General features: G+C 52.0%; 1 protein-coding gene across 4 annotated transcripts in view; it reads left to right on the top strand.

Annotated features, from left to right (window-relative positions):
• The window catches only part of EPB41L1 (erythrocyte membrane protein band 4.1-like 1), a 155,980-nt gene that overhangs the window by 116,523 nt on the left and 24,220 nt on the right, over positions 1 to 15,237 (top strand). For 2 of the 4 annotated variants that reach the window (XM_011972365.1, XM_011972364.1), the window contains exons 13-15: positions 386 to 421; positions 2,928 to 3,110; positions 14,350 to 14,760. In XM_011972365.1, the coding sequence (XP_011827755.1) occupies positions 386 to 421; positions 2,928 to 3,110; positions 14,350 to 14,760 (630 nt within the window). The remainder of the gene's footprint in view (positions 1 to 385; positions 422 to 2,927; positions 3,111 to 14,349; positions 14,761 to 15,237) is intronic. The other 2 variants (XM_011972366.1, XM_011972367.1) reach the window with 2 other exon arrangements.

The raw sequence follows: 15,237 nt of genomic DNA, 5'->3' as shown, positions 1-15,237 counted from the left end.
CACAGGCCAGGGAGAGCTTCCTCTTGGTGTAGTTGTTCAGCAGGTTTCTTTCCATCTCCCTTGTGAGCACAGGGCCTTGAACATGCTCCCACTGACAGCAAGAGACAGGAAACCCCTTTCTCATATCCCACCTGCCCAGTATGGCTCTGTCCACTTGACCTCTAGTTACCTTCTCTGCCTTCCTGGGACAGCGCCCTGCTTCACGCCTGCACCTTCTTCTGATTATCTCACTGCCCTGCTGGTGGCCCACCCAGCTGCCCTGGCCTCCACTTGGTCAACTGTGAGTGCTCTGGGCTCCTTGCTGGACCAAGCCCATCGTGATATCTCTAATCCATCTGCTCTACTGACCCTGCTGCTTTCTTTCCCTCCTACCACATCCCACTAGCCGGAGCAGGAAACCACGCCGAGACACAAGCAGGAGGTACTGCATGGGACCTGTCCCTCCCTACCCAGCCTTTCCTATCCCCAGCTCATTTGTCACCATCCCACAGTCCATCCCAGGCTCACTTCCCTCGCACCATCTCAGCTTCAACTTCATCTCTGGTCCCCAGCCATCGCCCTCTGCAGCCGCCCTTGCTCGCCACTCCACCACCCACTAAGCTTATCTCTCTAGCTCCCTTCTTAGACTCTCCCAGCCAATTGGCCATCTCTCCCTCCTTCCTCAGCCCTCCCACCCTCTCCCTAGCTCACCCGGTCCTCCATACTTGCAGCTCACCTGCTGACCATCCCACCTGCACCACCAGCTCTTCCGGGCCATTCTATGCTTTCATATAGCTCATCTCCCCCCACCCACCCCTTCCCTAGATTCATCTCCTCCTCGACAGCACTGTTTGGTCTCACCTCCATCTCATCTGTGTCCCCTGTGTCCTCACCCCAAGCTTCTTTTTGTATCTATTGGCAGCCAGTTGTGGGCGTGGGGATTTGGGGGGGGAGGGAGGCACCTCAGAGCACATCTGCATCTGCCCCAACTCCAGTCTGACACCTCCCCTAGGCAGGGTTGACTACTGCTCAACTCTGGCAAAAACCTCCTCCTCTTCTCTTCCTTTCCTCATCTTCTTCCCATTTGTTGCTTCCCCCAAATTATTCCTCCCATGTTAACCACTTCTTGCCTCTCACACAGTCACTAACTCTTCATCTGAACTTTAACTGCAAGAGAAGTGGGTTTATTCTTGGGCTGCCTAGGGAAAGGGCCAGAGACTGGGACATAAGAAGAGCCTTACCTTGGAGTCCTGAGATCTGGGTTTCAACCCCACTTCTGCCACCAACTCTTTGAAGGTCTTGGGAAATTCCCCTCAGGCCCCAGTCCCCTGTCTGCACAGCAAAGCATTCAGACTAGGTTTCTCCAATGCCCTTAACCTTTAAGGATCCCAGGATCCCAGGATCCCACTGCTTCCTGTAGCCTTCAAGGACATGACACACTCATGGAGGCAGTGGGGCAGGTTTGGAATGGAAGATGACAAGTCACATCTCAGATTGGGACTCACTACCCATTGCAGCCCAAACCCCCTCCCTGTGCAAACGCCATCAGGTTTGACTTCTCAGACAGCCATTGTCCCGAGGGCAGCTCAGCTTGGGAAGGGATGCCTGAGGAACAGACAGATGTCTGGAGGGAAAGCAGGAGCTTCACTGGGATTGATTTCGTTCCTGAGGTAGCTTAGGAGTCAGCCGTAGTGGATCCTTGGGTACCAGAGATGAGCCCAGGGGAAGATTCTAGCTTTGTCCAAGGGTAAGCTTACCTTCCAGTGGTTCTTCCAGAATTAGCTGATCTGACTTTAATAAGCTAAGATTGTCCATTTCTTGTCCTGAATTGAGTTAACATGAATTTTTAAACAGTCTTACAGATAAGGGTCCTTGGGCTGCCAGCCACCGCTTTGCCCCAGAAGTAGCCAGATAAACAGCTTTGGCAGGTCCCTGCCAGCTCCTGCGCAAAGCTCGTCCTCCCTTGACCTAAGGAGATGACTCTGTCATGCTGCACTAACTTGAGCACAGACTTGGTAGTTTAATGGGGAACACTACCTGTATAGTTAGAATCCTACAACTCCAGCTATACCTGGCTCAATTCTTGTGTCCAGCCATGGGACTTACCATTCTTCTTCCTGGTCTCTAATTCTCCTAATCTTCCCGAACACTCCAAAGCATTCTAGTTTCTCTATCTGGCTATATCTCACCCTGTCTGCTATTGGTGAGTCAGTACCTGAAAGTTATCTGGAAGGTCCAGGGTGGTTGGAGAAGGTAGTGGCCCATCACAGAGGAGACTAGACTGCCCCTGGTCTCTAGTGTGGCAGCTTGGCCATTCTTCTGGATGTCCCTGGCTTGAGGAGGATCTCTACTGTGGGCCTCCCCAGGGTCTGAGCAGTTGTGCATGTTGGGCTAGGAGGGGCCCAGACTGGACATCCTGCTAAGTATAGTGGCCCAAGTCTTGGCCAGAAAGTGGACACTGGGATCCAGGAGGGATGTAGGAGGCCCCTCAATGAGCCAGAGCAGCCCAGTGAACAGGATTAGTGAGTTATTATAGCTCTCTGGCAGTTGCTGCCTGCTATGCCATGGTTGTAACCAGAGGGAAGTCACCTCTGTGACTAAGACTGGGCTTGTAGCACCAAAAGGAACTCACCCAGACCTGTGGGCTTTGGGTAGAGTTTGGCTGTTTGAAGGCTGTAGAGCCAGGCAAGGGAGAAGCAAAGGTGGCTTGACTAGACGTCTCCTCTTTTTCATCTTCAGTGCTCTGTGCCTTGGGATGTGCACCTGTTAAGGTGGTTCTCCTTGCCCTGGTTGGCCTCTGGGGCTGCCATGAGGGCGACACAGGTCAGAGTGGGAAACACGTTGCTGGTGGAGGGTGGTGATGGTGACTGCTGCCATCATCCCTGCACCCTGCATCCCCCACTTGGAGCTGTTCCCCTAACACCACCACCCTCTCCATCTATCCCTAGTTCTTAGACAAGCCAGAGGACGTCTTGCTGAAGCACCAGGCCAGCATCAATGAGCTCAAGAGGACCCTGAAGGAGCCCAACAGCAAACTCATCCACCGGGATCGAGACTGGGAACGGGAGCGCAGGCTGCCCTCCTCCCCTGCCTCCCCCTCTCCCAAGGGCACCCCTGAGAAAGCCAATGAGGTAGGTGTCACCCTGAACCCCTCAACAGGGACCTTGGGTAAAGAGGCATTGGGTTGCTATGTCCTGACTTATACTCATCCTCCACACCAGTATGCTTCCCCCATTGCTGCTTAGGGGCTCGTGGGGATGGAGAGGGTGGTAGGTTAGGCTGAGGGAGATGAATTCACTAAATCTTGGAATCCTGGGTCCTGGAGACCAACTTAAAACATGAAAAACTCAAGACTCCTGGAAGCTTGGTGTGCTTCCCTTCCATCAGCCCGAGTATAATGGGGAAGGGGTGCTGGTTAGAAATGCAGGTTTCAGGGCCCCAGCCCAGACCTACTGAATCAGATATTTGGACTCAGTGCTGGCATCGGCATTTGGACAAGTGCTGCAGAGGCTTTTCATGTGCACTACATTTTGAGAATCCCAATAGTTCTATCCAGAACTAGACCCTGTTGTGCCTATTGTGAAAACACGGATTGGGGAGTGGTCCCTCCTGAAAGGGGCTTTGGAGCCCACTGGAGGGGAATGGGCCCGTCACAGAAATCAGACCTGCTTCTGAAGCTTCAGAAAAGGATCTCACATGACCTGCCTTTCTGAGTGGAAAGCGTGGGGTGTTTTCTCGATTGAAGAAGAGATGAAGTTAGGATTTGGGGAAGCCCTGCATTTAGACTCTCAAGTCCATATTTTTAGCCCTTGCTAAATCTTGGCGATATTTACCCCAGTTTATACTTAGGTGTTTTCTCCCTGAAGCTATTGCTTACTGGTCTGAAATCCAATTGTGGTGTATACTTACACTGCCTGGGTTTGAATTCCGGCTCCACTGCCTGCTAGCTGGATGACTTTGGGCTTGTTACTTAACCTCTCTGAGACTTGTTGGGTAGAGATAATAAAAGCACCTACTTCATGGGGATGTTGTAAGGATTAAACAAGATAACACACATAGAGGGACTAGCAGAGTACCTCGATGTGCAGTGTGAGTTATTGTTTCATTTGAGAGTTCTAGACTTTTCCACAGAGGAGGTTAACTTCAAATCAGGATAAATAAAGTATGTTTCAATCCAAAGTGTTAAAGTCAAGCATACTAATTTAACTAGAGGCATTCACAGATGACTTTTCTTTAACGAATAAAATTCCCCTTTCCTAAATAAAATAAAAGTTGAAAGGGCCCTGGGAACCTGATCAGAACCTTCATTTTACAGATAGGGGCACTGAGACCCAGAAAGAGGAAGGACTTATTCAGTGTCATAGCTGATGGAAGAGGAGCCAGAACCCAATTTTCTTGTGACCCAGGCTATTGTATTTGCTATTAAATCACAGCTGCCTAGGAGCAAGACCAAATCACATAAAGACCAGGTAGAGAGTCAATTGTATGTGTACTGCCTTCTAATGCTTTGAAAATTGGTGATGCACCCATGATCTAATTAGCAGAGCATTTTATTGGATCAGTGCTACCCATGGCCTGAACCTGCCAGATAACAGACGGCTTTGTCTAGTAAGGCATAAGTCCAGAGAGAGCTACTGGGTTGGCTTTCTGGTTGGTGAGTCACAGAATTAGGGATGCTTTGGGGGCCTTTAAGGCTGGCGCTGTGGAAGAATGGCAGACCTCTGCATCCATGAAGGGCCTCTGTTTGCCTCTGGCACAAGCAAGACCCTGGACTGGGTGGTGGGGGCTGGCCTAGTGAGCCAGTGAACAGCACCCCCTTCTGCCCTTCAGCGTGGCCTCTAATCAATCCTGATGTGGGCTGGCCAGGCTTGGCGTGGCTGTGGGTGAGGTGGGATGCAGAGGCTACTGAAAGAGTGAGCCTCCAGAAGAGAAGGGGAAGATGAGCCCTGGGAAGTGGGGTCTAGAGCTCTGGAGTGTCTCAGTGTAGCCTGGTGTAGGGTGTGCCCCACCTGCTGGTGATAGCTGGAACTCCTAGAAGATGGGTCTTACTAAAAGGTAGAATCTGCTCCACCTCCCAGCCCTGCTCAGCCCCAAGAAATATAGTCCACTGCTGGAAAGAACTATGGTCCAGGAGCTCACCCTGGAGCTATGGACCATTCAGAACTGGCTTACAGGCTCCCTTGGCATTTAGGGGCCTTTGAAGATTTGGGAGATGGGGAGGTGCCATAGACAAGGATTGACTGGGTCCTTGGGTGAGTAACTTCCCCTTTCTGAGCCTCATTGCCTAGCCCGTTTTGGAGGACCAAAATTGTCATTCCATAGGGTAGTTGGGAAGGTGGAGTGAAATAATGAATATAGAAGCACTTTCTCAACTGGAAGGTGCTGGGCAGTCATGGGGCTATTGCTGATGGTGACTAGAATCCCTGATTCCGAAACCAGCTTTGTGGGGGGTATCCTGAAGATGCCTGTGTCATCCAGAATTCCTAGCAGCCTCCTCATATATTGTTGGGCCTCACCTGGGCCAAGGGGAAAACAGTGGGAACTTCAACTCTTCCCATTTGCCAAACCCAAGTTTCAATGTTTAAAGGGGGCTGTAATCCAAACTGCAGGATTGAACCATAGCCTAAGCCAGAGACATCCAGGGAAGCCCTGGAGCCAGAGTTCAAAAGGTATGGCTCCAACATCTCTGAATGAGAGTGGGCAGGGCATGGGGGAAGGGCACTGGGGCTGACTGTGGGCCTCCCTCCCTTAAGTAGCTCAGAAGGGCAGTCCCTCCCTAGCTCACCCCACAGAGTGGCTACTCCCTGACCTAATCCACAAATCCTACAGATGTGGGACTTTAAAAGCTGGGCTATTTATGGACTTTGTGTGTGTGTGTCTCTCTCTCCTACTTTTTCTCTCTCCCTCTCTTCCTGTCTCTGTCTCTCCTTCCCTTCCTCCCTCTTCCCCTTTCCTCTGGCTCTGGGCCTCCCCTGCAGTCCCAGAGGACCCAGGACATCTCTCAGCAGGACTTGGCACCTGAGCCTGGAGCAGCCGCAGGCTTGGAAGTGTTCACTCAGAAAAGCCTCGCAGCATCTCCTGAGGTTACTGTCTTCACCTTCCTGTGCCCCTTTCTCCTGCCCACCTAGAACCACCCTCTGTGGTCTTAAGAAAACCCTTTCTCTGGGGTGAGGGGAATGTACCAGATTCTGCCAAGCAGATGGAAGCAATGGGTAACCCATGCTGTCCCCATGCTGTGATAAGGAAATGTCCCCATCCCAGAGATCCATAAAGGGCCAGCCCCTCCCTCATCCCTTGTTTCTGAGGAGAGACAGGACTGCAACCATTCTGGGAAGACAGAATAGCCTGCATTGCCTTGGCCTTGAAGGAGAGGCAGGAATGATCTCCCTCTTTCAGGCCCTGGTAAGGCAGGTGACTCTAGAGGCAGGCTTTGACTTCTATGCTAAGATCAGGGGTCATGGCACCCAGATGCCTTCTGCCTTAAGGTCTTGTCTCTGTTCAGAAGCCTGAATAAGGTCTAGCAGTGGCTAGTTAGGGCACGACATTCCAGCCATCTCCTGCCTGCATCTTCTCTGAACTCCCTTGGAGCTTGGGCCCATCAAAGAGGCAGGCAAAAGTGGACATCTTTCTCTAAGGAGTATCCTTAGGGTTGTGAAGAGATTGGTCAGGCAAGTGTTTGAATGAGGCGACCATTGCTTCTATGCCCAGGGCGGCAGCAAGTGGAGGGCTCTTTGAAATTCCTGTGGCCCTGCATGGATGCTGGGCATAGAATCCAGGCCCAGGCAGGAGGCTGCACTCCCTCCTCTGCTGGAATTTCATGGACTCTCAGGGTTGGAAGGTATTGAGTGATCATCCGGGCAGAACTTTCTTCCCTGATAATCTGCTGCTCCTCTGTTGGCATATGCTCTCCTCTGAGGGCCTGTACCTTTCTCCATTCTCAGAGAAAACTTCCGTAGCTGCTACAAACGTGCTGGAACTTTAAGAAAGACATAAATGAGCTACATAAGTGATAAAACATAAATCATACTTCTACTCTATGCATTTTTCCTCAATCTAAAAATAAAAACAAAATTATCTGCGCACTCTCTTGAGGGAAATCGGACAGGAGTCAACAGCATACCAAAGACAGGGCCAGAGAGATGTCCTGGACACAGAGATGCTCCTGTGACCAAGGACAGGTGCCTGTTTGGGGAGCACAGCCCACAACCTGCACCCCACGCCCCCATCATTCTCCTGGTAACGTCCATCCAGCCTCTTCCACAGCGGGTAGTTTTGCTGTCCTTGGCGGCAGCCCATTAACTATTGGGAAGTTTCCGTGTTGAATTAAAACCTGCCCTTTCAAATCAGCAGCCTGTAGGCCTCATTCTGCCCACTGGTGCCCACTGCTGCTCTGCATCCTCCTCCAGGCCAGCCCTTCAGAGACTTGAACACCTCCCCTTCCCTAGAACACTTCACTCTCTTTGCAGTTTCTCCCAGGACATGGTTTCTGGAGGGCCCCTTATCCTGAAACCCCTCCTCTTATAAAGGGCAGGCCTAGCTGGGCATGGTGGCTCACGCCTGTAATCCCAGCACTTTGGGAGACTGAGTTGGGCAGATCACCTGAGGTCAGGAGTTCGAGACCAGCCTGGCCAAGATGGTGAAACCCCGTCTCTACTAAGAATACAAATAATAATAATAATAATAATAATAATAACAATAACAATAATAATAATAAGCTGAGCATGGTGGTGCGTGCCTGTAATCCCAGCTACTGGGGAGGCTGAGGCAGGAGAATCACTTGAACCTGGGAGGTGGCTGTGTCAGTGAGTCAAGGTCACGCCACTACACTCCAGCCTGGATGACAGAACAAAACTCCGGTCTCAAAAACAAAACAAAACAAAACAAAAAAGTCAGGCCCCAAAATGTGACCCAGAGCTCCAGGAGGGGCCTGAACAGCCTGGAGTCAGGGGAACAGCCAGGCTGGAGAGTTTCCTGTCTTGTGCCTTGAATGGCTGCAGGACTGTGGCTACCTGGGGCTACCGTAACATTATCCCATCTTGTGATTCTGGTTAGAATGACTTTCACGCCAACCCCTCGGGCCAGGGGTGTGGCTCCACCCGTGCTTTCCTTCAGTGGAAGTTTTTCTCTTTTTGTTCAGTCTTCTTTTCCCCTTCAGGATCCTACGTTTTACTTTGTCCCCCACTGCTCAGTCTGTGATCTTGGGCATGGCCTCTCCCCTCTGGGATACCGTTTCCCCTTCTGAAATAAGGATAACGATATCACAAGTTGCCATTTGGATTAAATTTAATAACTTAGACAAAGGGCTGGCATTGCCTGGCAGATAGTAACTAACAATCACTATACGTTTCCCCTTTCTTCATGCAGTCTTATTTTTCATTCTCTGCCAGCACCCGCCCCACTCACTCTTGCTTATCTAGCTTAGTTGCTAGTTAGAATTGGGGCAGGAATGTCCCAGAAGGAGGCTCATTGACTAGCTTTGGCCATTATTACCAGGCAGATGATGTCAGTACAGCTGGAATGGAGGCAGCTGAACGAACCTGCTTCTCAAGGAAATGAGCAAAGGGACCTAGCTTCCATAGGCTCTCAAAGCACGTCCCTTTGGGATGGTTCAGGAGCTGTGGTCCTGAAGGCTTAATGACCTGAAGTAAAAGCTCAGAAACCCACCCCAGACTCTACCTAGACCTTTCCCCCTTCCTTTTATCTCGCTTTCCCATGGACAAGATTATTTTAATGGGTTCTGATTCCCTGACAATCAGAGAGATTTTCTCAAAACACAGTGGGGAACACAGAGTTTATGATGCTCTCTTGGGCCTTCAAAATTTTTCAGATCTTATGGGATCTGACAGACTCCTCACCAAGTCATAACCTGAAAAGAAGCCCAAGGTCATATAAACCTTCCCCCTCCTGCTGCTAGGAGCAGTTTTGGGCACGTCTCCCTGTGGAGGTGGTCATGGTAGGGTGGAGAGGACACACTTCACAGAACTTGGCGTCAGAGACTGAGTTCGAGGCCTGCCTTTCCACTTGCTCCCTGTATGGCCTTGGGCTCCCTTTATCTCCAGGTCTCAGTTTCCATATCTGTATCATGGAGGGGCTCTAGTTGGGGCAGTGATTTCAAAGGAGGGAGGTACCTCAGGGCACTAAGGCCACCCACACCCCCAACTTTACCAGGGCAGCTCTGTATTTCTGTCACATAGCCGACTTCCATTAAAATTTTGTGTGAAGGATCCTGTGGCCACAAGATGAAAAACCCAGTTACCTTCCTGCTTTTCTAACCATCCTAGAAGTCCATCATCCCCTCCCAGGCATTGTTCGAAGAACTCTTGGGGGGAGGTAGAGGCTGTTGGGAGATGGCCTAACAGTGCTGCGATCTGGTGCTTTTTTTTTTTTTGAGATGGAATTTTGTTCTTGTTGCCAGGCTAGAGTGCAATGGTGCAATCTTGGCTCACCGCAACCTCTGCCCCACAGATTCAAGCAATTCTCCTGCCTCAGCCTCCCAAAGTGCTTGGATTACAGGCATAAGCCACTGCGCCCAGGCCGTTTTTTTTTTTAGACGGAGTCTCTGTCGCCAGGCTGGAGTGCAGTGGCACATTCTCGGCTCACTGCAACCTCTGCCTCCTAGGTTCAAGCAATTCTCCTGCCTCAGCCTCCCAAGTTGCTGGGATTACAGGTGCATGCCACCATGTCCAGCTAATTTTTTGTATTTTTAGTAGAGATGGGGTTTCACCATGTTGGCCAGAATGGTCTTGATCTCTTGATCTCATGATTTGCCAACCTCAGCCTACCAAAGTGCTGGGATTATAGGTGTGAGCCACCGCGCTGGCCTCTGGTGCTTTTGATGCACGATGATGCTTGGATCTTTGCCTCTCTCCCTTCCTTGATGCATTCTATTCAGTCCTTTTCTGCTCTTTATATGGGTTTTGTTAGAATTAGAATGGGCCCTGGTATTTGTTTCTTTTGAGTTGAACCCTACAGTGTTCAAGCTGTTTAAGCCATTGTGGTGCCTGGCACTAACCTGGCCAAGTGGTATCTCCACAACTACTCTGCTTTCTTCCCAGAAGTCCTCGTAGAAAGGTTTGATTTCAGGCTGTGGCCTGTGGAACTTAACGCATCCCTTCAACTTGCCGTTAGATCACAGTTGGCACCTATATTCCGTGGTTGTAAAATAAGTTAGCAAAGATCTCCAGCCTCAAAAATCAGGCTTTCTTTTCCTGACTCTATCTTCTACTAACAGTGACCTTGCACAAGTCACTGACCTTCCCTAGACCTGTTTCCTCACTTACACAATATGGAGATGAGACTGGATAACATCGTAAGAGTACTTTTGACTCTAACATTCAAAGATTCCATGTGATGGAAACGACTTTCCCCTCTGACGGTGGCAGTTATATTATTAAAAGAGGAAGAGGAAGGGTCCTGGCCCATCCATGGATCTCCGTTTCCCCATGGCTGACATGGGGGAGGGCATAAGACCCCATCCCATTTTATCAAGTTGGGGGCAGTGGTTGAGGAAAATTGGTCAATAATTTATCAAGCACCTGATGGGAAGAGGGACCTTGATGAGAATGGCTGGCACATCATGCCTTCCTCTCCCCAGCCAGTTCTGGGGATGTGCTGTCCCAAAGTCAAACATTTCAGTGGTAGATTGGTCCCCTCTTACAAAGGGAAAAACTCACCCATTCTTTAGGTGCCTGATATTTCATGTTAACTCTTCTTGCTCCAATTGAAACACAGGGTTCAGAGCATTGGGTATTTATAGAAAGACAGTACACTAGGCCAGAAGAGCTCGGTCTCCTAAAAGTGACCACCATGCATCAGGAAGAAAGGCAGACAGGCCTTGCTGGTATCCTTGCCGACGGCAGACTCTCCAAGGTAGACGTTTTGGTGGACAAGTTCAAAGTGGAAGTGGCCACAGAAGAAATGGTGGGAACCAAAAGAGCAAACACCCAGCAACGAGGAAAAATGATTGCAAGTCCTGAAGACTTTGAGTCAGTGGGGGAGGAAAGCCCCTGGATCAGGGAAAGCCCAGGAGGGGCTGCCCTGTCTTCTGGCCACACATTGACAGAAAAGCTCCTCAAGGGCTCCAAGCTCAGGGCAGACACCAGAGAGGCAACCATCAGGAACCGCTGCATGTCACATGGTCAGTCGGAGGGCCAGACAGAGCTGAGGAAGGGGCTGGAGGAGCCCCACACTTGTGGGAGACCCACTGCTTCAGGGACCAGGCCAGCAGAGGTGGACGTCCTCTCTCCAGCCTCCGACAAGGGAGGACTCCAGTCGTTTCTATTGGATCCAGCCCACGCAGAAGCCAGAGCTGAGTCGAGTGATGAAACTGATACCTCCTGTGCAGAGAGGAGCTTCTATTTAAACTATGAAGAAAAAGACTCAGAAGACCAAGTCCTCCCTCCACCCCTGGAGGAGAGACAAGGGCGCCTGGATGCCCCTCCTGGAGGTGAGCCCAGGCCGGCGCTAAATTCCTCAGACCTGAGGGTTTCTGCTGCTGTTCCCAGCAGGAGCAAGGACGAAGCCCACATGGCTTCCCCAGAGGAAGGGGCAGAGACCCCCAAGAACCATAGAGGACCTGGTGACCTGAAGGGACCTACTGCAGGACAGGCATTTGCTGAAGGATGGGAAGATGCTCAGTGGGGAGTGGAAGGAGAGTTTCCCCACCCAACAGCTAGCGCAACCCGAGAGGAAGGGGCCCCCGTGAGTGGAGATTTGCTGGGAAAGGCTGAGGAAAGTCCCACAGAGGAACTGAAGAAACACCCTCCTCACAGAGGATGCGGTGTGCGTCCCGAACCCCAGGCCTGCGCCCTCCCTCGGGCCATCCCTCTGAATGTCAGGAAGCCAGCCAAACCAGGCAGAGGCAACTTCCCGCCCAAAGAGAGGGGAGTGGTTCCCATCCAGAAAGGAGGGGCTGAGCTGAAGGACCGTGAGGCCTCAGCATTTCTTCACATGGAGGTGATCATCCCCCTGCCAGCCTCCCCTGGTCACTCTGAGGACCTGGCAGTTCTGGAGGAAGCTTCTCCAAGTCCAACCTCCCATGGGTCAGGGGAGCCTTCGGAGCTCAGGGAGCCCTTTCTTAGACATGTCCATCTTTTGAAAGCCAGCCCAGAGCCCAAGGACCAAGTAGGGTTTGTGGTGTCCCCTGCCACAGGAAGTGAGCGCAGGCCTCCTTCCATCACCAGCAGAAAGCCCAGAGTAGTCCCTGAAGAAGCTGAGGGGCGCATAACTCTGGGATTGGGGTTCCCTTCAGGGAAGCAAAGGGAGATGACCTCTTTCCAGGCGGGGGTTGAAGAGGGCTCCATAGAAGATATTAGCAAGACCTCAGTGGCCAATAAAATTCGGATATTCGAGACCCATGGAGCTGAAACTCGCCGAATGAGCGAGGGTGAAGCAAGGGCCCTTCCAAATGACTTGTCTTCAGAGGCCCCCGCGGGACAGGCAGAGCAGCAGTGGAGTACACTCTCAGACCTGGGCTTCGCCCAACTCCAGCCCCCAGGGGACTTTGCTAGCCCCAAAGCCACACATTCTACAGTGATGCCTCTGGCTACCAGACACTTCAGGGAGGACACTTCTGCATCCTACCAGGAAGCACGCACAGAACTAGAGCCTGTGTCCCCCGATTCGGGCTGTGAAACCACACTGGCAGAAGCAACTGGAACTGGGGTAACTGGCCGCGTGAGCCCCCACCCCCACCGCTGCTCCCCACCCATGGGGGCTGGCCGCATGCTCTGTAGTTTTTAGAAGCATGTTTCAGTGGCCCCTCGTCATTACTGCAATCAGAGGCTGCTTATCCATCCCTGTGAGTTTTTTCCCTAAAGGGGCCTGGGTGTAGCTCAGGCTGAATGATGGGCTTCTCTGCTTGGCCCATGTTAGCTTGGCCACAAAGACCCTCAGCTTTTGGTGTGACCTGGTGCCCAGAGGGTCACACAACCCCCATGGAGAAGGTGGCGCCATCACCAGCAAATGACACACCTGCTTTGCCTTGCCGCTCCTACCCGCTGGGTTCCTGCCTACCTTGCTTGGCTTGTCCAGCGATCTTTCTTCATCCTTTCCCATCCCTGGTTCTCCCGCCTTGGGAAAACTGACAGTCCAGAGGTTTCCATCCTTCGCTTCTGGTTCCCTCTCAGTCCCAGTGCCAAGTTTCTTTCTGCCTCCTTAAGACTAACTGTCTTCTCTAATCCAGAACAAATCCGGAGATGCGGTCAGGGAAGAGAAGCACTCCACCAACTTAGCAGCCAACACCCCTGGGAAGGGGGGGCGCCTGAGATTCACCAGCCCCTTGGGCCCTCAGGTCTCTGCAGCCCCTCTGTGCCCTGATGACCCGGTCACCTTCACCTGGCCAGGATGCATCGCCGCCTTAGGTTCCCACCCGCTGTGGCAGCACCTCCTGTGCTGCTCAACTCTGGCTTGTCTGGAATGTCTCCTTCACACCTCTCAACCTTCCAGAAACTGGCTAAATGGAGGCTTGCTTAGCAAGTGAATGTCTAAGCCCACTGAATCCCTAGAACCAGAAGCCAAGTTCTTTACAAATCTTTCATGGGTATTAGGTTGGTCTTTAAAAAGAATGTCATGAACCAGCCAAAAATGTGTGTGTGGTGTTTAATCCCTGACAGGCCAGTTGAGAGGTATGTATGTCGGACAAGAGTTGCTGGTTCCCTGAGGCACTGCCTTGGCCCGCTGTTGTCAATTACACTGATGGGACCAGAGCCTCTACTCTCTGACCTGCCCGTGGTCTACTCATGGAGCTCAGGGTAGAGCCAGCGTAGCACTCAGCTCCCAAGAAGCTTGTGCCCAAAAGGCCTGACCCCAAATTGCTCTTCTCTCTAGTAGATGCTGACCCCTCCCCCGGAGACTCAGTGGAATTGACAAACATGTTGGCTTCCTCTTTTGTTCCTCAAAGCTCTTGGCTCCAACCTCTCTGCCTTCCCTTCCTGGGTCTCCCTGAATCCCTGGATCTCCCTCCTTAGTTTCTGTTTCTCAACACCTGCCTGCACGGATGGGCCTGGGGTCCGGGCTTCCATCCCTGCCTTTCGTGCAATGCTGCTTCCAATAAGCTCCCAGATCCAATACCCTTGGATGGAGCCTCCTGTCCAGGACTCACTGGCAGGACATTTGCTTTGTACTTGCTTGTGCCATCAGTGTGAGACCCTCAGAAAGGGGCATCTCCACTCTTGAGTCGTTTTTGTTTTTTTTAAGCTTGTTATGATTTCAAGGAACCTTTCCTGGGGTGTTTTTCATTTCCTGGTCTGCTCTTCCATTCGGGATGTCAACACAGCCCCAAGATTTCTCCTGACATTCACCGTCTTGATTTCTCTTTCTCTCTCTCTCCCCACCCCACATCCCCATTCTTTTGATTTTATCTGGCCATAGAGAGCAGGGCTGAGGGAGGGCTCCGAGGAGAAAGTCAAACCACCACGTCCCCGGGCCCCAGAGAGTGACACAGGCGATGAGGACCAGGACCAGGAGAGGGACACGGTGTTCCTGAAGGACAACCACCTGGCCATTGAGCGCAAGTGCTCCAGCATCACGGTCAGCTCTACGTCCAGCCTGGAGGCTGAGGTGGACTTCACGGTCATTGGTGACTACCACGGCAGCGCCTTCGAAGACTTCTCCCGCAGCCTGCCTGAGCTCGACCGGGACAAAAGCGACTCAGACACTGAGGGCCTGGTGTTCTCCCGGGATCTTAACAAGGGGGCCACCAGCCAGGATGATGAGTCTGGGGGCATTGAGGACAGCCCGGATCGAGGGGCCTGCTCCACTCCGGATATGCCCCAGTTTGAGGTACAGTGGAGCTTCCTCAAGAGCCGGGCCCGCTGGGCACCGCATGCTCACAGGGCCCAGGACTACCTGTGAGAAGACCGAGCACCCAGCCTGCAGCCTGAAGCTCTGTCTCGTGTTGCATGACTGCCCCTCCGCAGAACAGCATGGTTCTGTGCTCGCATGTTTGCCATCTCGGTTTACCCCTAACATGTGCTCCTTGGCGTTTTAACCCTGTGACCCCATTGCTTGCTGAGGTCGAGCGATGACAGGTAGTCTGGTCTTACTTGACCCCTCCACCCCCACCTGTGTTGCATGGCACCTGCAGAGAGCATGCGTCTCTGGACTCTTGGGGGCTCCTGCAGCCTGGTCTGAAAGCTGAATGGTTTTTCCTGATCCAGGCCCAGGCTCGTCTCTCTGGAGTCTGGGCTTCCCAGGGAAGGGGAAGCAGTTTAAATCCATCTGGCCCTGGGGTCTCAGGGTGGTAATGGAAGCTCCTGG

The sequence above is a fragment of the Mandrillus leucophaeus genome, unplaced genomic scaffold, assembly GCF_000951045.1.
Source record: "Mandrillus leucophaeus isolate KB7577 unplaced genomic scaffold, Mleu.le_1.0 Scaffold129, whole genome shotgun sequence".
NCBI classification, from domain to species: domain Eukaryota; kingdom Metazoa; phylum Chordata; class Mammalia; order Primates; family Cercopithecidae; genus Mandrillus; species Mandrillus leucophaeus.
This window is presented reverse-complemented; position numbering and strand designations above follow the sequence as displayed.